General features: G+C 53.2%; 2 protein-coding genes across 2 annotated transcripts in view; one reads left to right on the forward strand and one right to left on the reverse strand.

The window, feature by feature from the left end:
• Positions 1-6,325, forward strand: part of LOC133070080 (cadherin-23) — a 39,155-nt gene extending 32,830 nt beyond the window's left edge. The window contains exons 22-32 of the mRNA XM_061161744.1: positions 80-241; positions 1,396-1,652; positions 2,001-2,098; positions 2,496-2,616; positions 2,700-2,779; positions 2,922-2,962; positions 3,111-3,171; positions 3,624-3,753; positions 3,861-3,983; positions 4,363-4,467; positions 5,274-6,325. Of these exons, the coding sequence (XP_061017727.1) occupies positions 80-241; positions 1,396-1,652; positions 2,001-2,098; positions 2,496-2,616; positions 2,700-2,779; positions 2,922-2,962; positions 3,111-3,171; positions 3,624-3,753; positions 3,861-3,983; positions 4,363-4,467; positions 5,274-5,600 (1,505 nt within the window). The 3' untranslated portion in view covers positions 5,601-6,325. The remainder of the gene's footprint in view (positions 1-79; positions 242-1,395; positions 1,653-2,000; positions 2,099-2,495; positions 2,617-2,699; positions 2,780-2,921; positions 2,963-3,110; positions 3,172-3,623; positions 3,754-3,860; positions 3,984-4,362; positions 4,468-5,273) is intronic.
• Positions 6,326-6,598: 273 nt separating this feature from the next.
• PSAP (prosaposin) overlaps positions 6,599-23,211 on the reverse strand; it is a 33,533-nt gene continuing 16,920 nt past the window's right edge. The window contains exons 2-14 of the mRNA XM_061161743.1: positions 22,251-22,384; positions 20,095-20,169; positions 19,411-19,536; positions 18,048-18,251; positions 17,524-17,667; positions 16,349-16,405; positions 12,061-12,192; positions 10,282-10,377; positions 9,788-9,974; positions 9,545-9,702; positions 9,139-9,219; positions 8,744-8,851; positions 6,599-7,691 (exon numbers count right to left, since the gene is read on the reverse strand). Coding sequence (XP_061017726.1) covers positions 7,656-7,691; positions 8,744-8,851; positions 9,139-9,219; positions 9,545-9,702; positions 9,788-9,974; positions 10,282-10,377; positions 12,061-12,192; positions 16,349-16,405; positions 17,524-17,667; positions 18,048-18,251; positions 19,411-19,536; positions 20,095-20,169; positions 22,251-22,384 — 1,538 coding nt within the window. The 3' untranslated portion in view covers positions 6,599-7,655. The remainder of the gene's footprint in view (positions 7,692-8,743; positions 8,852-9,138; positions 9,220-9,544; positions 9,703-9,787; positions 9,975-10,281; positions 10,378-12,060; positions 12,193-16,348; positions 16,406-17,523; positions 17,668-18,047; positions 18,252-19,410; positions 19,537-20,094; positions 20,170-22,250; positions 22,385-23,211) is intronic.

Consider the following 23,211-nt stretch of genomic DNA (forward strand, 5'->3'; position numbering starts at 1 on the left):
CCGGGGTGTAGGGTGGCCTCTCCTCTGCCGTAAGGTGGCCTCTCCTCTGTCGCTTACACTCATCTGCCTATTCCTGCAGGAGTGGCCACCGACGCCAAAGTGGGCTCGGAGTTGATCCAGGTGCTGGCCCTGGACGCAGACATTGGCAACAACAGTCTTGTCTTCTATAGCATCCTGGCCATCCATTACTTCCAGGCCCTAGCCAATGACTCTGAGGACGTGGGCCAGGTCTTCACGATGGGTAGGGGCTCCAACCACTTCATGTATTGTAGGTCTGAACGAAATAGGGTCTATGGGGATACCACAGGGTATAGGTGGCCAGTCAGCCACATCAGTCCTTCTATTCACCCATCCAACCATCCACCTATCCATCTCTGTATCTACCCACCCACTTTCTTCTCTTCTTCCCATCTCCTCATCCATCCATCTACCCATGCATCCATTCATTCATCTTCATTCATTCGTCTGCCCATCCATCTCCCCATTCTCCTTTCCATATATCCTCCTATCTTTCCATTTGTGCACCTCACCCTCCCCTGTGTCAGGCATTGTGCTAGGTAGGCACTGGGGAGCCAGAATTCAAAAAGCACACTTCAACCTAAAAGTATGCGTGGTTGCTTGTGCATCTGCCTGTGTGGAGAGCTGAGCATCTCTGGGTTAGGTTCTAGAAGGTGTCCCAATCTTACCTCCAGCTCCAGCCCCGTCCCTACACTTTGCTGCCCACAGCAATCAATTCAGGTTCTTTGGCCTGGCTTTCTAGGCTCATCAGTTCTTCCTTCTAATCCCGCTTTCTGGTTCCACAGCCCCTTTTATACCCTTAAGGGCACGGCTCTCACTCAGGCTGAACTACTCACCATTCCTTCAAGCCTGCTTCACAGCATCCTCCCCGGGCCTTGCATCCCTTTGTGTTCACTTCCTGGAACACCATCCTGGCCTTTACCTCTGTCTTCAGAATGCTCCCCTCACCATCCTCTGAAGTCTAGCTCATGTGCCACCACCTCCAGTCACACCACCAGACAACCATCACTTTGTCCTCCGAGTTCCCACTGCTCTTAAACTAATAAGCAGCTTGCTACAGGTCACAAAGCTACATAGTGGCAGACTTTGAACCCAGATTTAAGTCTCTGAATCCAGTCTTTTAAGAGAAGGCCTTGCCGTACCAACACCAGTCATCTTTCTGCTATGGTTGTGAAATTCCAAGGCGTGTGTGTTACATGTGAGAAACAGACACAGGGGGCTCAGAAGTGTTCCACAGCCTCCCAGGATGGGATGGCAAAGTCCAGCTTGTCATCCTTGGGTCAGTGCAGCCCAAGTTGTGTTTTTAGGATGCCGCATGTTTAAATAAAACTTAGAATTCTCTAGAGAAAGTGCACCAGCCGTGGGCTCTCCCTGCAGGGAGTGTGGACGGCATCCTGCGCACCTTCGACCTCTTCATGGCCTACAGCCCCGGGTACTTTGTGGTGGACATCGTGGCCCGGGACCTGGCGGGCCACAACGACACGGCTGTCATCGGTATCTACATCCTGAGGGATGACCAGCGGGTCAAGATCATCATTAATGAGATCCCTGACCGCGTGCGTGGCTTTGAGGAGGAGTTCATCCACCTGCTCTCCAACATCACCGGTGCCATCGTCAACACCGATGACGTGCAGGTACCCTGAGGAACCCGCTCTGGGCCTCGGGGCAGCGGAGCAAGAAGTGGGGCTGGGACAGGGGCAGAGCAGTGCAGAGAGATCGGGGTGTAGGAAAGGGATCAGCCATTTCTGAGCTGCCTGAGCATGGTCCTTCCAGGTCTCTGGGCCTGTTTCCTCCTCTATAAAATGGGCTAATACTAGTGTCTGGCCCAGTGCAGCTCAGTGGTCAGCCTCGAGCTTGATCCTTGGTGAGCATTCAGTCGTGCTAGGGTTTCGGCAGGGCAGGGCAGGAGGGGCTGCTAGGAGAGGCCTGCCCCTCCCATGCCTTGCCCCTGCCACACCTCCCATGATGCCCTTCTCACCTAGTTCCACGTGGACAAGAAGGGTCGGGTGAACTTCGCACAGACGGAGCTGCTCATCCACGTGGTGAACCGCGACACCAACCGCATCCTGGACGTGGACCGGTGGGTGTGGGTCTGTGCTCAGCTCTCTGCCCCCACCCTGGAGTTGGGTCTGTCAGTCTGCCCCCACCCTGGAGTTGGGGAGCAGGGTAACACCATCATGCCTGTTGTATGGGAGGCTCTCACCCAGGGATGGGCAGGGCAGGTAGAGAGAAGGTGTGTGAACAGAGGTCCACCCCCTGAGCCTTACTCTTCCCATGCGTGAAATGGGAGTATTACAGCAATTGTGAGGATCAAACAGGATCTTATGTGAAGGGATGGTGAATCTGTAAGATACAGGGTTATCCAAGCTGGGTGGGCCTGAATTTCACAAGGCTTGGTGGGGGGTAAACTTGGGGGCAGACTGGCCTGAGTGGGACGAGCTCTTGAGGAATGGCTGAGGCCCCTGCCCCTCGCCCAGGGTGATCCAGATGATCGACGAAAACAAGGAGCAACTGAGGAATCTGTTCCGGAACTACAACGTCCTGGACGTGCAGCCCGCCATCTCTGTCCGCCTGCCCGATGACATGTCCAGCCTGCAGGTACCCCTGGTGACAGCCACCCCCACAGTCCCCGTGCTGCCCTGGCTGCTCTCACCCACTCAGGCCCGGCCCTGCTCCCCTAGATGGCGATCATTGTCCTGGCCATTCTCCTCTTCTTGGCTGCCATGCTCTTCATCCTCATGAACTGGTACTACAGGACTGTGTGAGTGACCCCCGCTGCCCTGCCCTGAGACAGGCTGACCAGCCCTGCTCCGCAGACAGTCACGGAGGCAGGCAGGGCCATTAGGCCCTAAGGTGCCAATCCAGCCCCAGCCTCCTTCACCAGCCCCTCTGCTTCTTTCTAGACACAAGAGGAAGCTCAAAGCCATCGTGGCTGGCTCCGCAGGTAAGAGGGCTGTGATGGGTGGGGAGGTGGCAGGGGCCCCTGAGGGCCTAGAGTGACCGCCAGGGCCTCACAGGGCTGGCTCAGGCCCAGTTCCCCAGCCCCAGCAGGGTGTACCCCTCTACCCCACACCCCAACCCTTCTCCTACAGGGAATCGTGGTTTCATTGACATCATGGACATGCCCAACACCAACAAGTATTCCTTCGATGGGTGAGTGGGGTCCCTGAACCCTGCTGGGTGCACTTTAGGAAGACACACCCTGGACCAAGCTGGGGTAAAGTCCCTACTGCCTCTCAAGCCCTGAGGGCATCATGGACTGGCTGAAACCTGGGATGTGGGTGCCCCCTGCTGGGCCAAACACCCCTCTCTCCACCCTGACTTGTGGGCCGCAAGTTCCAGGGAGGCATAGGTTTTGGACACCGGGTGCAAGGGGAGGCCTCCGCACCACAGCTGATCCTGATGGGGATGTTGTCCTGGTTCTTGTGGGATCTGTGAGGGGAGGACGCACCCACAGGTGCCACAGGCAAGGGGCGTTTCTTACCACCCTCTACCCCCAGTCCTGTGACAGATATGGCTGAGGAAACGGTGGGGGCCCGTTTCCCTCAAAGGCGTCAGAAGTGTCCATCCACTGCAGCCTCCTCCCAACCCTACTCCATCTGCAGGGCCAACCCTGTGTGGCTGGATCCTTTCTGCCGGAACCTGGAGCTGGCCGCCCAGGCTGAGCACGAGGATGACTTGCCGGAGAACCTGAGTGAGATCGCTGACCTGTGGAACAGCCCCACCCGCACCCATGTGAGCCTGGGCCGGAGGGGGCGGGGACAGTCAGGAGGGACATGTACGTGTGTGTACACATGTGCATGCCGTCTACCTCTGCGCCAGCTAATGCCTCCTCTCTCCAGGGAACTTTTGGGCGTGAACCAGCGGCAGTCAAGCCTGACGACGACCGGTACCTGCGGGCTGCCATCCAGGAGTACGATAACATTGCCAAGCTGGGCCAGATCATTCGGGAGGGGCCCATCAAGGTGAGTCCTCCTGGCAGGCTCCTGCCCCCAGACCCCTGGCTGGGCTTGGACTTACTCCAGAGGATGCAGGGACGGGGGAGGGGCCTGGGAAACAGCTCCCTCCACCTCCAGGGCCTCAGCTAGACCTGCCCTCTGGGGGGCCAGAACAGATAGCGGCCCTGGGCTGATGAGAAGCTGCTTCAGCCCAAGTGGCCTCAAGGCCAGGACTCTGGCGACATAGGTGCGGCTGGCCGCTGTCAGCAGGCTCTGTTCCCACCCTCTACCCTGGGATCAGATGCCCAGAGGCACCTTCCATCACCCCCACCTGTTAGGGGAGTGAGTGGGGGGTGGGGCAGGAAGGGGAGGGCCCTGGCGGGGGTTAACCCTCTCCCTCCCCCAGGGCTCGCTGCTGAAGGTGGTCCTGGAGGATTACCTGCGGCTCAAAAAGCTCTTTGCACAGCGGATGGTGCAAAAAGCCTCCTCCTGCCACTCCTCCATCTCCGAGGTAGCGGGTGGGCCGGGAGCTGTGTGCTGTGCCCCAGCCCTGGGGGTGCTCTCTCCCTCTCCCTGTCTCTCTTTCATCCTCCTCGGAGTCTCTAAGATGTAACTAGGACCCAAGACTGCAGTGGGTGGGGGTCCAGAGAGTCAGACAGTTGGATTCTGCTCTCTGGACTCTGGTGGACTTTCTCAGGGATGGGTGGGTGCTGAGGCAGTGTTTCTCTCAGATCTGAGAAACCCCCAAGAAGGTATCTTTGAGAGATCATGTCATTTTTAGAAACTGACTGCAGTGCCACATCAATCACTTTGAACAGTCAGACTTTGTCTAAAAAATTCAGGTTTCCGGCTGGGCCAATATTCCCCACCGCCATAGGTGAAAACTGAGAAGCTCCACACAGGACAGAGCACCATTTGTTGAGTCTCTGCTCGGCCTTATCAGTCCCCTCCAGCTCCCACTGTGGACACCTCCCACCTGCCACAGTGAGAGCTGATCCTGCTCAAGGCCAGCCCAGTAACAAGTCCCGATTCCACAGCTGCAGTCACAGGATCTTTATAGACCTGAGTGAACACAGGAGCTTACACAGATTCTCATAGGAACCCCATGCTCTGCAGAACACACCTGTAGCACCAGATGGATCTATGGTTCTCCTTTGTACCCAGTTTGAGCAACAGTCGTAAGCTGCGCAGGCTTCTGTGGCACAAGCCCAGGGCTCCTTGTGTGTGGAGGGAGACAAGCCCACAGCAGGTGGGACTCTGGGGCCGTCGCCCTGCGCAGGGGCAGGCCTGAGCACGGGGGGTCCGGGCCTCTTGCAGCTGATCCAGACGGAGCTGGAAGAGGAGCCAGGGGAGCGCAGCCCCGGCCAGGGCAGCCTGCGTTTCTGCCACAAGCCGCCTACTGAGCTCAGAGGGCCAGACGGGATCCACGTGATGCACGGGAGCACGGGCACGCTGCTGGCCACGGACCTCAACAGCCTGCCCGAGGATGACCAGAAGGGCCTGGGCCGCTCCCTGGAGACGCTGACAACGGCCGAGGCCAGCGCCTTTGAGCGCAACGCCCGCACAGAGTCCGCCAAGTCCACACCCCTGCACAAGCTTCGCGACGTGATCATGGAGAGCCCCCTGGAGATCACGGAGCTGTGACTAGAGCGGGGAGCCCGCCTGGAATGCGCAGCCCAGCGCCTCCCGGGGCCAGAGCAGGGGCAGGACCTCCAGGGTGCGGGCCCCTCCGGGGGCAGCTCTGGGCACACCACCACGGGCTGGCCCAGCAGCAGGGCCTGCCTCAGCTGCTCAGGCTCCACTTCTGCCAGACGCTCATTCAGCATCTGATCTCTACCTTCATAAAATGTTATTTTTTTAAGAAAACCAAACAAATGGCAAGCATCTAAGGATGAGGTAAGGAGGGTCACTGAGAGCCCAGGAGTCTGAGGTCCAACTCAGCCCAGGCTGAGCTGAAAGAGGCCAAGCCGGCCCACTCCCCCCAACCCTAGCCCCACTGCACAGGAGCCCAGCACTGGGGAGGGAGCCCTGCCTGGCCTTGACTCTTAGACTCCAGTTCAAGTCCCAGCACATTTCTGCCACTTCCCTGACTGGACATGCAGGTGGGGGCAGAGAGTCCTCCCTTTCTCCCCACACGGACACAGTCAATGTCAGCAAACAGCACTCTCTCCATTTCACTGGCTTCCCAAACGTTCCTGGCTCATAAAGAGAAAAATGACTGATGTTCCCTTGGGTTTTGAATGTAGAATGTTTGTGTGTATCCCCCTTTGAAACTAAGTTATTCCCTCAATATTTTCCCCTTGGTTTTGTTCAATTGGTACGCACTGAACGTCTCTGGAATGGTCTGAATTTTAAAAAGAAAAGCAACTCACAAGGAACCGGCATGTCGCTCTGGTAAACTTACCCGCTGGGCTGGGCTGGGGCAGGGGGGCGGTGGGGGTCAGCACGGGCCAGAGCTGGACCCATCTCCGGGGGCACTCCCTGACCACTGGTGGCCCGGGGCTGCCACAGAGAACCAGAGATGGGACTTCCTTCCTGTGGCCAAATGAGGCCCAAGGACTGCTGGGCACTTACAGGTTCACAGCCTCAAGAGCTCTTCAGAAGCCAAACTCTGCTGGCTGAGGTATCACACACACTCAGGCTCTGGTTGACAGACTTTATTGTTAAATCACAGAAATTTTAGTGCAAAACAAACCAAAAAATCAATAGCAACCACATGTCTTGCTCTCTCCTGGCAACCGGAAGTGGAACAGAAGATGCAGCCAGAGGGGAGAGAAGAAGGCAGGGCGGCAGCCGAGGCCCCGGGACAGCACACCCAGCAGACCTTCTACCTGGAAGCCAGAGGCTTAGGAGCTTGTCATCCACATTTATTGGCAGGTCGAAAAGAACATCTACAAGATGGGGGTCGGAGGGGAGGGACTGTCCTGCCCAGAGCAGTGGGGGTGCTGGGCAGCAGGGCCGACACCAGAGCAGGCAGGAGGAGTCGCCATGGTCCACACACACACACACACACACACACAAGCAGGCCCACAGAACCGCCACAGAGAGCCAGCAGGGTACATTCAGGTGAACTGGTTTTTTCCCCTCCCACCCCAAACCACAGAACCCCAAACAACGCATCCATCAGGAAAGACAAGAAAGCCAAACTGAAGGCTGACCCAGGGATAGCGAGCCCCAGCCCACCAGGTCTCCTGAGCAACTATTTCCAACAGCTCTGTGACAGTGAGAACCGCGTTGTTTAAAAAGCCTCATTATTCTGAGTCTCTCATCCTTCATATAAAACTGCCTTTGTTTTGCAGTCAGCAGGCCCACAAAAGGGGATGGTGACTCGACTCCTTCGTTAGAGTAGGCAGAGGCCTCAGCACCCAAAGCCCAGCCAGGAGGACGGACCACCTCTGTCCGGAGGCTCCGGCTCACGCCCCCAGCCAGAGCCCTCTCTCCTCCACATAACCACATGCAGGGACAGACTCAGAAGACCTCCAGTGTACGCTATGCCGGCGTCTGTCTAGCAGAGAGAAAGGGACACTGAAGCAATGACGTCAGCATGCCACTGACAGCAATGCCACAATGAGGGAGAGAAGAAAGGGACTGAGGGAGAGGGGATCCTATTTCTATAACAAAGTCAACAGATCTGTGTTCGTTCCCCCAGACACACAAGCAGGAAAAGACGCTGCAGTTTCTCCAGGATGGAACGTGCCTCTAGTTCCACACGTGACGCTTGCAGTGCTCGACGGCCTGACAGGAGAGAGGGGACAGTTTAGTCTGCAGGTGACACACTCCACCCCTAGCCCCTAAGCACATGAGCCTGCACCCAGAAAGGGGACCCGATACCCTGGCCCAGATCAGCCAGAGTGCACCACATGCTGAAAAGCCAGGTCTTTATCTCCTTTAAACCCAGGCATAATATGTGGTGGGGTTCTAAGACTCATAAGGCAAGAGTCCAGAGCAGACCAAGGCAACAGTCCTGTAGGAAGGGCCAGGACCCCTCTGATTACACACCTGAGCCCTGGCACAGAGGGCCCCAAGGCAAAACTCCTCAGCCAACAGTCAGCCATTCACACCAGCTCGGAACTGGCCCAGGTACCCAGGAGAGCGGGGGATCCCACTCCACCACTGACTGTGCTGCAGGGCAGGGTACTGGGGCAAGAGGCTCGAGGTGGGGGGCCCTCACACCCTCCCTGCCACAGCCCAAGATGATGCAATGCCCCCAACACTGGCTCACTGAAAGAATCCCACAAGGAAGAGAAAGTTGCGCAAAGAAACATAAGGTAACAGAAGTTGAGACACACATCCCCACCCAGGAAAGCGGCATGGGTCACCCAGCAGTGGCCGCCCAGCTGGGAGCCAACGCCCAGGGTGGTTCGAGAAGAGCTCTGCCAGGCCCTGGTGAAGAACCAGGCCAGGCTCCAGTCAAGGCAGAAGGCGCCCAGAGACAAGAGGCCTTGTGCAAGAATCCAACAGGACTTGTGCAATCCCTCGGGTGACTGATTTCTTATGAACCTGACCCTGTCACAAGGGAACTGAAGGCAAAAGCAAGAAAGTGGAAGCAAAGAACACTGGAGAACATCCCCTGCCACCCATCACTCCTCAGAGACGAAAGTGCAGTGAGCCCTGCTTTTGCTGGTGACCGCAAGTAAGCCTTACTGCACCCCCATCCTAACTCTGAAGACGAAGCAGAGAGCCGAGCACCGAGGCGCCAGTTAGACCAGAGCCTCCCTCCCCTCGGCGTCACACACCACGAGAGCGCAGGCACGGGCCTGGCAGGCGGGCCCAGAGCAGTTACTCACGTTGCACAGGGCTGCCGACTCCATGTTCTGGCACCAGTAGCTCGGGCCCCAGACACACTTTTCAGTTCCCAAAAGCGGCTTGCGGGCTGCTGGGCAGGCTCCAATCTTCTATATGGTCAAGAGGAGGAGAAAGTATTAGATCTGCTCAGCTATTCCTTTTCAAAGCAGAGATTATCAGCTGCTAGAAGCAGTTAGAATCAAAGCTCTAATAAGCACTTTCCCAAAAAGGCAAGGTTGCTCGGTAAAGTGGTGGGAACTGGATGCCTGACTCTCCCACATACTGTCCCCACTCTGCCTCCAGCCCCATATTTGAAAGGAACCCTTCCAGGGTCCACACAGCACTCCCCCGCCAGGCGGCACTGCCCAGGAAACTACCAGCCTAGCACATGGCTTACCAAGCACACGAAGGAAGGGTCCATCACCTCCACCAGGATTTCTATCAGCACCGGCTCATACTCCGTCACAAACTGGTCACACTGTCGGGGAAACAGCAGTGCAGGTCTGGGTGAGTGCAGGCGGAGCGCGGGCAGACGAGGAGGGGCGCTCTACATGCTACCAGAACTCCTGGCCTTGCCAGCCTCCCAGCCTCCCTGCCCAGGTGCACTACCTACCCACACCTGCTCATTTTCCTGCCGGTGGCTCCACTGGAGTCCACAGAGCACCTTTAAGAAAATCTCAGTGGACTCCATGCCAGAGGCAGAAATGGCAAAACTTCACCCAGAGGTAGAGTCGACGAGCACTCAGCTCCTACACTCCCCCAGCAGGTGCTGACATTTGGGCCGAAAGCAGCCCACGGCGTACCTGCTTCTGGTACTGGTCCGGCAGGAAGCTGCAGCCTTTCTCGAGGGCAGCCAGGATCTGCTCCTTGGTGCTGTTCTTCTCCAGGCTGCGGTCCAAATAGCCCACAAGCTTCTTGCACACCTCGCAGAAGCCACCGTCCTTCCTCGGCGTCAGGCGGACTACACGAGAGAGCCCAGGCTCAGTGCCGGCGAGGCCCTCCCTCGCCCAGGAGGGGCCCCCCGGCCTCACCCGCCCCGGGCTCACCCGCCACGGCCGGCAGCCCCCGGCTGGAGCAGAGGTGCAGCATGCTGCACACCAGCTCGGGGCTCGCCTCCTGCAAGAGGATGGACAGAATGGCGCTGCCGTAGGTGTCCACCACCTCCTGGCACTGCTCAGCTAAGGATGCAGGCAGCTTCGAGCACACTTTGTCCAAAGCGTGGATTATTTCTTCCTGAAACACAAGGGGAGAGGCTCAGTGAGAGGATGGGAGGCTGCATGGGGGCGAAGAGACTCTGAAAATGCTGATGTGACCAGGAAACCAGCCAACACGCCAGGTGCTGCTTCCCCCCCCAAAGGCTAGAGCTCACAGCAGGGCAGGTGCCTCCTCCAGCCCCAGCCCAGAGCGACCTGCTGGTGGGGAGCGGGTGTTTCGACCTCCAGGCTGGTGTCCCTCAACCGCCAGGGCACGAGGCCGTTCTGGCTCCAGGGCCAAGAGAGGTTGTCCCTCTGCCATGGCAGACGTCCCCAGATCCACGTACCTCAGTCCTGTTGTTGTCAATCAGCTTGACCACCTCCTTCACCACATACTCGCACACCTCACAGTAAATGTCAGCCTTCGCGGGGGCTGGGTCCTTCTGTTAAAAGGGCAGGAGAAGAACACTGACACCAAGAGCCTCGCCTCACCCCTTGGTCCTGCTCCCCTAATGGGGGCCGAGGCCAGGACGGGCTAGCGTCGCCCAGAAGCCACCTTCTGCTGCTTTCAGAACAGGGTGTGGCTTCTTCCTAGTGTCTGAGCCCTGGCCCCTGCTGTTCGTATATGGTGGGACACCCGGCCCTTTCCCTAATCCTCCACCTCCCGCCCAAAACTACGAAGAGAAGCAATGAAACTGTCCCCCAACCCTGGAGAGCTGTCCATTCAACATCTGTTTGGTTCAAATCACCTCATCATTCAGCATTCATTCTGGGGAGATGAATGAGACAGTAGCAGCAGAGGAATTCTACTATTTAGAAGACTAACACATCTGAGATCATCTCTTGACTTTCAAGTCTCAGCACCTGAAATTTCTTTTCTAGAGCCTATCTTTGATAAAACCATGTTCAACAGAACTTTCCATGACAACCTTCTCTAGTTGTACCATCCAGTAGAGCAGCCACTGGCCGTGTGTCTACTGAGCACCTGAAATGTGGCCAGCAACTAAGGAACTGGATTTTGTTTTTAAATTTAAGTACCACATATGTCTAAGAGTACAAGCTATACCTCTCCATTTTGTCTGGCCACTAGCCACTAATCCAGTCAGAGAGATGGGCCGCAGCCTCTGAGCATCTGGACTGGGCAGGAGTGGGAGGGGCAGTCAGACACCTAATCCATGCGTGGTCCACACAGGGCACATGCTGAGACTGCAGGAGGAGACAAGACCGCTAAAGTCAAGCAACACTGACACGGAAAGTTCCAGAACAAGAAGTGCACACACGTGCCATGTGGTGAGACACCACACTCCTGGGTGCTCCTTGAACACAAGGATGATTCTGTTCACTGTTGACGAACTACTGTAGGCCTCAATCTCTAAAACACTATCTCACCCATAAGAAGTGCTGAACAGAAGTCAAGTATGGAATGAAGGAGATCTTTACCAAGTGCAGGATGCTAAGGAAACAAAACAACACAAGGAGCAACACCCAGAGAAGCTCCTGCACTAACCCTGGGAGTGTTCTGGGAACATCGAGTTGGGACCATGGCTACAGTGTGGGGAAAGATGTGGGAGCGGCCACAGAAAGCACATCAGAAAGGTTTGGTTGGAGCCAGGCACTGAAAGGAGAAGGCAATGGCACCCCACTCCAGTACTCTCGCCTGAAAAATCCCATGGACGGAGGAGCCTGGGGGGCTGCAGTCCATGGGGTCGCTAAGAGTCGGACATGACTGAGCGACTTCACTTTCACGCACTGGAGAAGGAAATGGCAACCCACTCCATTGTTCTTGCCTGGAGAATCCCAGCGATGGGGGAGCCTGGTAGGCTGCCGTCTATGGGGTCGCACAGAGTTGGACACGACTGAAGTGACTTAGCAGCAGCAGGCACTGAAAAATGACCTTGAATGGTGTGCTAAAAACACAGACTTGATCCCATGTGCACTAGGGAGTATAACTCAGGAAAGAAACATGTGACAATGAGGGTGCTGCATTAGTTGAGGGGAATGCTGTAAACTAATGGACTCAAACGCAAGCAACCTCAGAAACCAAGCGGGGAACCACAGGCGTGTGTGCTGTGTAGGCCGTGACAATGTGGAGTGGCGGGGCATCATAAACCAATGGCACCAGGTACCTTGATGGGCTCCACCAGCTCCAGGGCAGGGATGACGTTCTCCGAGACCACCTCAGCAGGGACCAGGGTCTTCATGGGCATCTCCTTCACCTCGTCACAGAAGCCGACCAGCACACAGATCTCCTTGGGTTGCTGAAAAGAGCACAGAAGCAGCTGTTAGGAAGCAGGCACGCACTCCCCACACACACTGGCCCACGCTCTACACACAAAGGTCAGGGTGCCGGAGGAACATCCTAGACCCAGCGTCAAAGCTTGGTCAGGCAAAGGCTCATTCAATCTAAGGGGCTGGTGCAAATACAGATGAACCAAGGAGGCCATGCAAAGCTTTGAAGGGAGATCAGCACCCAATGTCACTCCAGCCAGGGAGCACCCAGGGAAGCACGACTCCCGGCACCTTTCACCAGCAAGCAAACCCTCTCCAGGGCCACCTGGTCTGTTCTAGCACCTGTTTTCCCATTGAGCTGGCTCGCTCTCAGGCGGAAGTAAGCTATATGTTCTTTCCGGAGGAAGAACCAGCATGCCCATGACCTAACAAAGCCCCAAGTGATACAAATAAACCATACCGGATCTTTCAGTGGCAGGACCATTAAAATGATGCATTAAGGGGAAACACTGACTTTATTTATAAAATCACAGTCTGTGTTCAAAATGGCACACACACAGCACACACCAAAGCCCAGTTTCCCCAAGTGATGAACCTGTTCGAGTCAGAAGATCCGCAGATTGATCCCCTTCCCCTCCAGACACCAAACCGCAGAGAACTAGAGTTTGGACAACACCTTGACCATTTCACTATGAAGGTGGCCAAGAGCAAGTGAAGTATACATGCTGGGTATACTTTGTAAACAAATGCACTCAGCAACTCGCTCTGGCCTGATGGCATCTGCCTCCCGCCACCAAACCATAAAGCAGCGAGAAGAAGATTGTAGAAACAAGCCCTGTTAATGGGAGACAGCGAGCCCACTGCCACAGCTCATGGTATCCTATCTCTGACAGGCTTTAAGAATGGGGGGGGAAATGAGAAAAGGGTTGGAGACAGAGCAAGCTTTTTAGAAAAAAGACCAAGATCAGGAGCTGTGGCTGCTTTGTCTCTGACCAGTTTTGCTATACTAACTCCTTGAGGAGGCCTAGGTGAAAATTCAGATATTTCAACCAAGGTGCTCTCCCATTAGACTCCATAATACCTTTGAAAATCTTGAATTCTAGAACTAGATGAGGGCAGTGCTCAGTACAACCCTGAAAGGGCGCTGGTTCAGTAAGTCCAGTCGGGGGGCTCGGTCCCCAGGTTTTGCCACCAGTGGCCTTGCTCTCGAGCTGTCTCATGTGGCTCCAGAACCCAAAGGACCCCATCACCCGGAGGGGCAGAAGCTATAATCAAGAGACTGTTTCCAATTCTCTGGATCCAACAGACAGGGGAACAGTCTGCTCGCTATTTGCAAATGACCCACTCATGCAGCAGAAGCATTTCTGGGCTGATGGAAAACATGCCTGTAACATGCAACGCTCTCCTGAGTCCTGACAGAAACAAGGTGTCCCCCTGGGGTCAGGCCTGCACTGCGGAGAGCAGTGACCGCAGGCCGCCCATGGTTCCCACCCACTGGTGGCCTGCGCGTGGCCGGCTCCTCCCTGATTCTGACCAGAGCAAAGGCTCTGCAGGCTTCTTTTTCTGGCCCCCCGGAGGGGAAATGAAACCCCTGACCCCTCCAGTGCTGAATCACACAGGAGAGATGTAGACTCTCCCCCTGCAGCCGATTTATTAACAGAGAGAGGGAGCCTACCTGTCACAATCATTCCTTGTATCTGTCAGAGCTGATTATGCCATACAAAAAAAGATGAGCAAAATAACTACAAGAAGCAGCAAACCACTACTACAAGCAAATTCCCATCACATACCTGATCCTGCTGTTGAACAAAAAAAAACAGGAAATCGGAGATGAAAATAAGAGAAAGGAAAGGACACAACAGTTAAGAAAAAATTAAAACAACAATAATCAAGCAGTTAACTAGGTGTAAAAACATCTGTCACCAGAAGTTTAGGGGAAATGCCCTTTCAGGCATCTTATCAACAACCTACCTTGCTCCTACTACTGCCTGCATATGGGGGCCTGAAAGCTGCCCTCCCTTCAAGAGTCAGACCACGCTGTCCAGCCTGTCTGCGCACCGTTCCCTTGCCCCTGACACGGAGTCAGAACCCTGAGCGGCAAGTCCCCGGAGAGCACCAGTTATGAAGGGCTCTTCTCACTCAGAAGCCAAGCCCACCTCGCCTGCAAGGCCCTCACCTCAGGCTGGTGATGAGCAGCCAGGAACAAGACACAGGGCTGCTCAAATCAGAGCACTGTCTTAGAACATCAAATACACCCGGAGGTGATGGAGGTGAGGGACACCGGAGGTGAGGTCACGGAGCCCTGGCCCAGGTCTCAGGGCAGACTGCCCCCAGGTGGCCAAATGCCAGCCTGGAAGGCTGGTCTGCCAATGCAGGCATACCTCATTTTGTTGAGCTTCACAGATTATACAAATTGAAGGTTTGGGACAACCTTGCTTCAAAAGCAAGTCTATTGACCCCCCCGCGCTGTTACACTTGCTCACTGCGTGTCTGCGTGTCATATTTTGGTAATTCCTGCAGTATTTCAAATTTTTCATCTTAGTAGTTAGTTAAGGTGATCTGTGTGATCAATAATCTTTACTACTATGACTCACTATGGCTTCAATGATAGTATTTCTTAGGAATAAAGTAGTTTTATTTAAGGTATATACATTGTTTCTTTAAACCTAATGCTACTGCAGACTTCACAGAGTGTGGTACAAATGTAACTTTCATACGACTGGAAAGCCAAAAAATTCCTTTGACTCATTTTATAGTTGTATGATTCACTATACTGCAGTGGTCTGAAACTAAACCTGTGGCATCTTCGAGGTAAGCCTGTGTACCAAAAGCCCTGCCCTTTATTCAGCAATTCCAGTCTTACTTACCAGTTACCTATCTTGAGGGAAAAAAACAGGGATGTGCATGTCTATCTCTGGGTCTACGGATGTTCATCATACTTTTTATCCTAAGAGCAACCTGAAAACAACCTTAACACCAGCCATAAGGAATTTTATCTATACAATGGAATATTATGCAGCCATTTAGCAATTGTGCATGCAGAATATTTAATGACTAAGAAAAGTTTAGACAAAAAATGCAAAAATATGGGTAATTATCCCTATTTCCAAATATGTCTATGCAGCATGATTTTTAAAAATAATAAAAGTATTTTGTTAGCTACGATGAAGCATTTAATTAGACCAGGTCACATCAAAGGCTTATTTTTTCCTGCTTTAGCAGCATGTCTTTGTATGCAAAAGCCCTTTGCCTTTAAGCTATTTTTAGAACAAGGCAGGGTGTTAGTAATATTTCCACAAAAATTCTATTGTGCCTGATGGAACCCCTGAGTGGTCAGATCAGGGCCAGAGAGTAACTCACTTAGACTTAACAGGCTCTAAGTTCTCAACTACTCAACCCTACTATTATAGTGCAAATATGGGTATTACTATATTCCATTAAAACTACTGGGCCATAGCTTTCTGATCCCTGGTTAGAGAACAAACTTAAGAATTGTAGGCCAATCTCAACGTAGTTAGGAAGTTAGCATGACAGAGAGAAAAGCAGTATTAAATACACCGCCCCCCTCAGCCACTGTGGATTAGATCCCAGGAGGCCAGGGCATCCTAGGGTGCCTTCAGACCACCCTGCTCTGTACAGCTTCCTGCATGGAGCTAGCTGGCTTCCCTCTACGCAATGGATGTTTTCTACCTCTAATAATGGAGGACCACCCCCAACCACCTGGATGTATCAGAAGCAAGTGCAGCGGTTACGGGCTCAAGCAGCAGTCACAGCCGACACTGCTGCAGAGCGAGACCAACTATGGGAGGCGGGTTCTGCCCTCTCAGAACTCAGGCTACAACAGAGCAACCCTCAGGCCTGGCCGAGCTACAGAGCAGACTATTCCCACGGGTCCCAGAATGAAAGCCAGATACCAGAAATCTGATGGCCGGCTCACAGACACAGAGGCAAACAAACTGCCAGCCACCACGGCAGTCCCAAGGGTCGGGCTGCTTCCGCCTTTCCCCAGCCCGGGGAACGCAAGGGGGAGGTACTAAACTGCAAGTGGTCAAAGAGGGCTCCTTTTGGTTTAATTCAGTACTCAAAGGTAAAAAAGGGAAAATAAACTGTACAATTTTCAAAATCCTAGAAATCACAGCCTGAGACAAAGAGAAACAATAACAAGGAGCTTCCCCCACGACCTACCATATGCATCACCATTTGGATAGCAATTTCCGAATACTGGTTGATGTAGTTCTTGCACTGGGGAGACAGAAACAGACTTTTAGTAAAACACTACTACCACAATACACCGACACTCCAGCCTTTCCAACAGTGTCAATAAGCAAATATCAAGGCACGTTTCCAAGAGCAGAATCATAAATGTCTGTTCTGGGCAGTCTCAATAAGACAAAAAATTGCAAAGTGTTTTGAAAATGTTTTCCAAAGGCCCGTAGAGATGAGGTCCTTCAATCTCCTTTTATGGCCCTTGCTTTCTCCAAGGTCACACAGCAACTACTCAGGGACAATTTAGGGCAACTGTGAGATACACTGATCAATTTGAGATTACTTCCCAAATTCATTCACACATTCTTAGACGGGATTATGAAGTTCAAATCTAGTATAATCCAGTTAAGTTATAATGATTTTCATAAATATCTAGGTATTTCTTGCAGACCCTCTGGTCATGACTGTGAAGTGTCTATGAGAAAATGGAGGGTGATATAACAGCCCTCAGAGAGGTTAGCCTGGGGAAGCCAACTGACACAGCAAATATACAAAAGCACTTCAATGAGGCTAAAAGAGTTCCAGGTTTAAGTGGACAGAAAGGGACCCTTAGCTTCCAGAGCTCCACCCAGAAAGGCTGCTCTAGAACCCAGACCCGAGAGTCCAGGTCTAGCAGAGGTTTAGTTTCCTAGTTGTCAGGCATTAAATAGCATTTTGGTTTTAGATGTCAATCTCATGAGTGTGGTTAATGTGAACAGGGTCCAAGAAATAAAACCCTTGTGGAGCTAACAGAATTTCTGAGTCCAAAGGACCAACATTCTCCAGAGTTAAAGAAGGGGTGCCAGGCGAGCCTCCTGCCAGCCAGGGGCCTGAGCTTCCCCCAGGGAACCGCCCTGCTGGTGGCAGGGACAGCCACAGTTAGAATTATGAATATACGACAGCCCAACCTTTCAAACCAGGGTTCTACGTGGCTCTCTTCTTGTTCCTCACACACGTGGCAACTGAGAGAAAAGAAGAACAATCTCTTCCTCAGGGCCCTTAAGTGGAACCTGAAGTGGTACCCCAGAAGTGAACTCTCTTGGCTGTCCCACTTTTGTCTCCAGAGCCCAGCTCCCTGGTCCAGAACATCCTGCAATGCAGGAGGCAAAGCTCACCATGTCAGACATGCCAGGCCCCAGGCGGTCGCACTCCTCCTTAGCGTGGTCCACCAAGGCCTCGACAAAGGTGGAGTTGGTCCTCAGAGCTTCCTGGACGTCAGTTACCATTTGAATGCAGTCCTGGCAGACGTTCCCATTAGCCTAGACAGACGGGATGGTTAGGCCATACACCCTCCTTAAACAGCTCAGGGTATTCAGGTTCCTACATGTTCATACTATAGCACTAGAAATGAGTCCCTAAACAGTTCTTAATATGCTTTTATAGACTCTAAAGTGACTGAAGTTTAAAATCATGTGGGCATTTATTACAGTGAAACTTAACAGGAAAGGGGGCGTGTTAAACATCCCAGTTCTTCAGAATCTCCGTGGCACAACCATCCGAAGGGTGGCTGGTGTAACTGTGGAGTCAGGTGAAGGAATGAGGCCCCAGTTTCAGAACTGTACACTGCCCCTTCTGTGTCTCAGCTCTGGTTCCACCCCAACCCCAAACGGGGCCTGGGCAGCCTGGCCCATCGCCTCACCTTCTTGGGCTGCGGCGTGCTGTGGGAGCCGTCCTGAGGGTAGAGGAGGAGGGGGATGTTGGCCATGAAGGGAGCCACCACCTCAGCCATATCCAGCTCCGGGATCTGATTGGACTCGAGCTGTTTCTGGTGATTCAGCTCCGCCAGGTGCTTCTGAAGAGACTCGCAGAGGTTGAGAGCAGAGCACACCTCCCCGGGATGGCTCTGGGGGGAAAGAGGCCCAAATGGAAACCCTTGCCCCAGAAGGAAACAACAGACCACCTGGCACCTCAGAATTCTCCCTTTCCATATCTCCTGGCTTGACTCACGTGCCCATGTCCAGGTCACAGGCAACTCACACTAAACCACCCAGCCCTCCGCAGCTCCATTTTAACAAATGGTTCTACCACCAGCCTCCCAGAGGCACCCGCCACAAACCTGGAAGGCATGACTAACTCTTCCATTGCCTGCAGTCCCGTCCACCAGCAAGTCTAGTCTGTTTATCCTCTAAGACAATGTGCAGCTCTCCGCCTCCCCTACCCCCCTCACATCTCATACCTGACTGTCCCGCCAGCTTCCCCTCTTGCAACTCCCCATTGGTGAGACCCAGACCAACCCCCCTGAACAAGGATCCTGTCACTTCTCCCGTGAACCCCTCCCAGGGCTCCCTGCAGCACTGGCAATGCTGAAACATGGCCTGAGGTCTTGTGGTGACCCCTGCTTCCACACCAAAACTGTGGTCCCCACCCAGGACACCCCTGCCCTACTAGAGGTTTTTAGAGTCTTTCTAAATTCATGAACTTGGCTCCTTGTTCCTTGGGGAAAACCCAACCTATGACATGTGGTTTATGCATAATAGATACTTATTGAATGAAAGTCAAAGGGAGGTGGGAGGGGGGTTCAGATGGGGAACACATGTAAATCCATGGCTGATTCATGTCAAAAACCACTACAATACTGTAAAGTAATTAGCCTCCAACTAATAAAAAATAAAGGAAAAAAAAAAGAAAGTTGAGCATCCTTATGGCTGACATGGTTGACATCAAACCAACACCTATAACTGTATACCAACTTACATTCCCTCAATAATTCTATGAGTTCCCATATTTCCTATACCCTCCTCAACCCTTGAACATTACAAGCTGAGCGGTCTGCTGTGCCAAAGCCATTCTGGATGTTAAAACTGTAGAAAAGATCTGTTGACAAAATCCCAATCTATCAATGAACTCTCCATCATGGTCACTGTAATCTGATCTGGAACCTCCCCTGGCTCCAAAATCCCAATCTATCAATGAACTCTCCATCATGGTCACTGTAATCTGATCTGGAACCTCCCCTGGCTCCAGAGGTGCCCTAAAAAAAGAGGCTCTTCTCCATCACATACCATCTGTCCTTTAATCATGTCCAGGATGACTGGGAGGTATGAGTCGACAATCTCCTTGCAGGAGGCAGACATATTCGGCTTAGGCAGCCAGTCACAGGTCCTCTCCAAGTACATGAGGATCTCTTGCTAGAGAGGACAGAGGCAAGAGTCAGACCAGAATGGACTTCTTCTCCGCCAACGGGCTGAATGCAAGAGGCCCTCCAGCTCCAGCGGCCCTCAGGGAAGAGGCCAGGGGAGAGGGATAGTGAGGAGCCGTGGCTGTTAGACCAGTGAGGCAGAGAGCAGACGCGAGCACTATTCAAAACAGAGATACTCAAACCTGCAGTCTCACAGGCACAGGGAACTCTGAGCAGAAATCACCAAAAATGAACCTAAAGGTTAACAGCATGTGATACAAAACCCCAGTTAACCATGGGCATTTAATGCTGAGCTCAGCAGTCAGCAAACTAGCACCCATGGCTTGTTTCTGTGTAGCCTGTGGCCAAGAATGGTTCTTACATTTCTAAAGGACAGGGATGGGGGGATTGCATGACAGAAACAGTCTGTGGCCCGTGGGACAATTACTTCCCACCTGGGCCTGGACCATTCCTAGTTGGACCCCGAGAATCACAGCTCTGTGAGGAACCGATGCACGGCCGCAGAGCCGCCACTCACACATGGTCACACACACTGGTGGCAGCTCACCTCGGTGGCGTTGTCTTTCAACATGTTACCAGCTGCAGTGATGACATCTTTGCATATGTCGCAGGGAAGGGATTTCTAAGAGGAAAGAACACAAGAGAGATCTGCATCTGTAGGACAAAACTCACATCACACACGGGTGAAAACCTCTGCGGCCTTTTTTCTCACTCCACCTAGCCAGGGCCACCTCTGACATGCCGGCACATGCCAGTCCGCCAACCTAGGTGAGAAGCACTGGACACCGCAGGGGAGGATCAGAAGTGACCGACCACACCACTCTCTGCTTCCGTGGGCCGGAAATCCTCCTCCTGCACCCTCTACCCCTGAGCACCTTGCACAGTGCATCTGGAACCAGCCACATTTTGTATTCCTGCTCACGACACATCTGCGAGGAAACTGAGGCTCAAAATACATCAGCTGAAGGGGCTTCCCTGGTGGTCCAGTGGCTAAGACTCCATGCTCCCAAAGCAGGGGGGCCTGGGTTTGATCCCTGGTCAGGGCACTACATCCCACATGCCACAACCAAAGAGCTTGCATGCGTCCACTGAAGATCCTGCTTGCTGCGACTAAGACCAGGTACAGCCAAAGTAAATGAAGTGAAAGGCACTCAACTGCGTCCGACTCTTTGCGACCGCATGGACTATACAGTCCCTGGAACTCGTCAGGCCAGAATACTGGAGTGGGTAGCCGTTCCCTTCTCCAGGGGATCTTCCCAACCCAGGGATCGAACCCAATCTCCTGCACTGGTCTCCTGCATTGCAGGCGGATTCTTTTACCAGCTGATCCATGAGGGAAGCCTAAGTAAATAATTATTTTTAAAAACCAACTAGAAATCAGAGTAGCAAGAATCAGAGAAAATCGGTACTGTGATGCAGAGAGAGGAGAGGAAGGCGGGGAGACAAGGCCCAGCCAGACCTCTGCACATTCACAGCGGCACCACTGCCAGTACTTCGTCTGCTGTCCACCTCCCGGGCCGTGCTGCACGCCAGCGGGGGCCACACGTCACCACTGCAGAGCTCAGAGATGGCCCAGGACCACGGAAAGTCTAGCCAGTCCTCAAAGCTTGTGGGGTGTTCCCTTCTGTATGTCAACTGATTTTCGACCCATGAAGAAGGAACTGACATATCTCAACTGACACAGGTGAGATAAAGGAACACCTGTGAATTCAGCTGCATTTAGAGAAACTGCCTTGAACCTTCGGAACTAATCAGGCTAATCCCATGCATGGGGCCACTCAGGCATCCTGAATGAAAGCCTGCGAGGTTCAGGTGTCCACAAGACTGTCCTGTCAAGAGAGACAGACATCTAAAAAGTTCCCCTCATGACACATTAAACTTCAAAATAGGAAGTAGTATTAAAAACAAGACCAGAAGCAAATGAGAAACAAAATCTGAAATTTTGGCCATGGACGGCAGGTCAAGAGTGAATTCAGAAACTTAAAGGGCAGTGTTATTTACTTAATTCTTCTTCTCTTACTGAAGTACTAGGAGCCACTGACAAGTTTTAAGACTTCAAGCTCCACACAGTCAAACCTGGCTTGTACCATGGGTGGAAGCACATCCCAGAGTCGGCTGACTCAGCCAGCAGAGCCTGGGCGTCTCCTGAGAAGGTTCAGATCGCGTGCAGTGCGCACTAGAGGTTTGTCATCTCAAGAGTATTCCCACATTAATGTGCTATATGTTTATCACTGTTCAGATGAAAAATCAGTGGCATCTTTTCCAGGTTGACCATAGCTGGAAATAAAATTCTCGACAGCTACCAAGCTCTAGGGTCTGAATCAATGATGTGCCTGTTTGAGAGGCAGAGAGAGAAAATACCAAAAGAGGGGGAAAAGATTTTCAGAAGCTCAGCTTCGGCTTTGAGTGAGTGACAAGGGCAGAGCTGTTACCCACGGTGCAGCCCCGGGAGTGGTGGCCACACCTCATCTGGGGCAGAGGGGGCAGAGTGGGGGCCTCTCACCCTGTCTGTGCCTGGACACACCAAGTGACCGGGGGACGAAGCGCCTCCCCTCTCCAGCCCTCCAGCCCGCCCGGTGGGTACCCCACCCCGCCACCACAGACAGGCCCTGCCTCCCCAGGGTCATCGGGAGGAGCAAACAAGAGGAGGCAGGAAAGCGCGCCTTGTCGAGGGCGGCAGTTCCAGACACTGAGGACACTCACCACAGTCGGCTTGTTCCAGACGGTCTGCAGGCAGTGCTGCACGGCCCCGCAGTCGGACGCCGTCTTCACATTCTGACACCACACGGCCGAGCCTCTGGTACATTCCCTCAGGCCCAGGATGGGGCTGGCAAGAGCTGCAAGCAGAACCGGCGTGAGCACGTGGCCCCCTCCCACAAGGCCCGCCTCCCTCGCTTCCCCAGCACAGGGCCCGGGCATCCTGTGGGAACCCTAGGCCGCCCCCACCGGCTAAGCAGACACACGTCACACAGCCAAGGAGCGGCACGGTCACCTGCGTCCCGGGGTGGGGAGGGACGACCCATCTGGTTCACTGTTTTCCTCTGCCACTATTTTTAGAATAGTATCAGGCAACAGACCAGTCATTTTAATCTTTACAATCTTAAATTTCCACGAAGTAAAGAAACAAATCAAAAACTAAAAGACTGGCAGGTTTAAAAACAGAAGATTCAAACTTCTACAAAATGAAAAATAGCCAAAGCTTAAAAACTGTAATGAGACCACCAAGATTCATAGCCTATAAACCAATGGCTCTTGCGGTCTCAGTCAATCCTAAAGGAAATTAGTCCTGAATATTCATTGGAAGGACTGATGCTGGTATTTCTGGCCACCTGATGCAAAGAACTGACTCATTTTGAAAAGACCCTGATGCTGGGAAAGATTGAAGGCTGGAGGAGAAGGGGACAACAGAGGATGAGATGGCTGGACGGCATCACCAACTCAATGGACATGAGTTTGAGCACGCTTTGGGAGTTGGTGATGGACAGGGAGGCCTGGCGTGCTGCCCTTCCGTGGGGTCACAAAGAGGCAGACATGACTAAGCGACTGAACTGAATGTTGTTGTAGTAGATAAGATCCTTTATAAATCAATTGGGTGAGTTTCTCCACATAAACAAGTCTACTAGCAAAAAACAAAACTACATAGCCACCGAGATATCACAAAGTG

The sequence above is a fragment of the Dama dama genome, chromosome 15 (genome assembly GCF_033118175.1).
Source record: "Dama dama isolate Ldn47 chromosome 15, ASM3311817v1, whole genome shotgun sequence".
NCBI classification, from domain to species: Eukaryota; Metazoa; Chordata; class Mammalia; order Artiodactyla; family Cervidae; genus Dama; species Dama dama.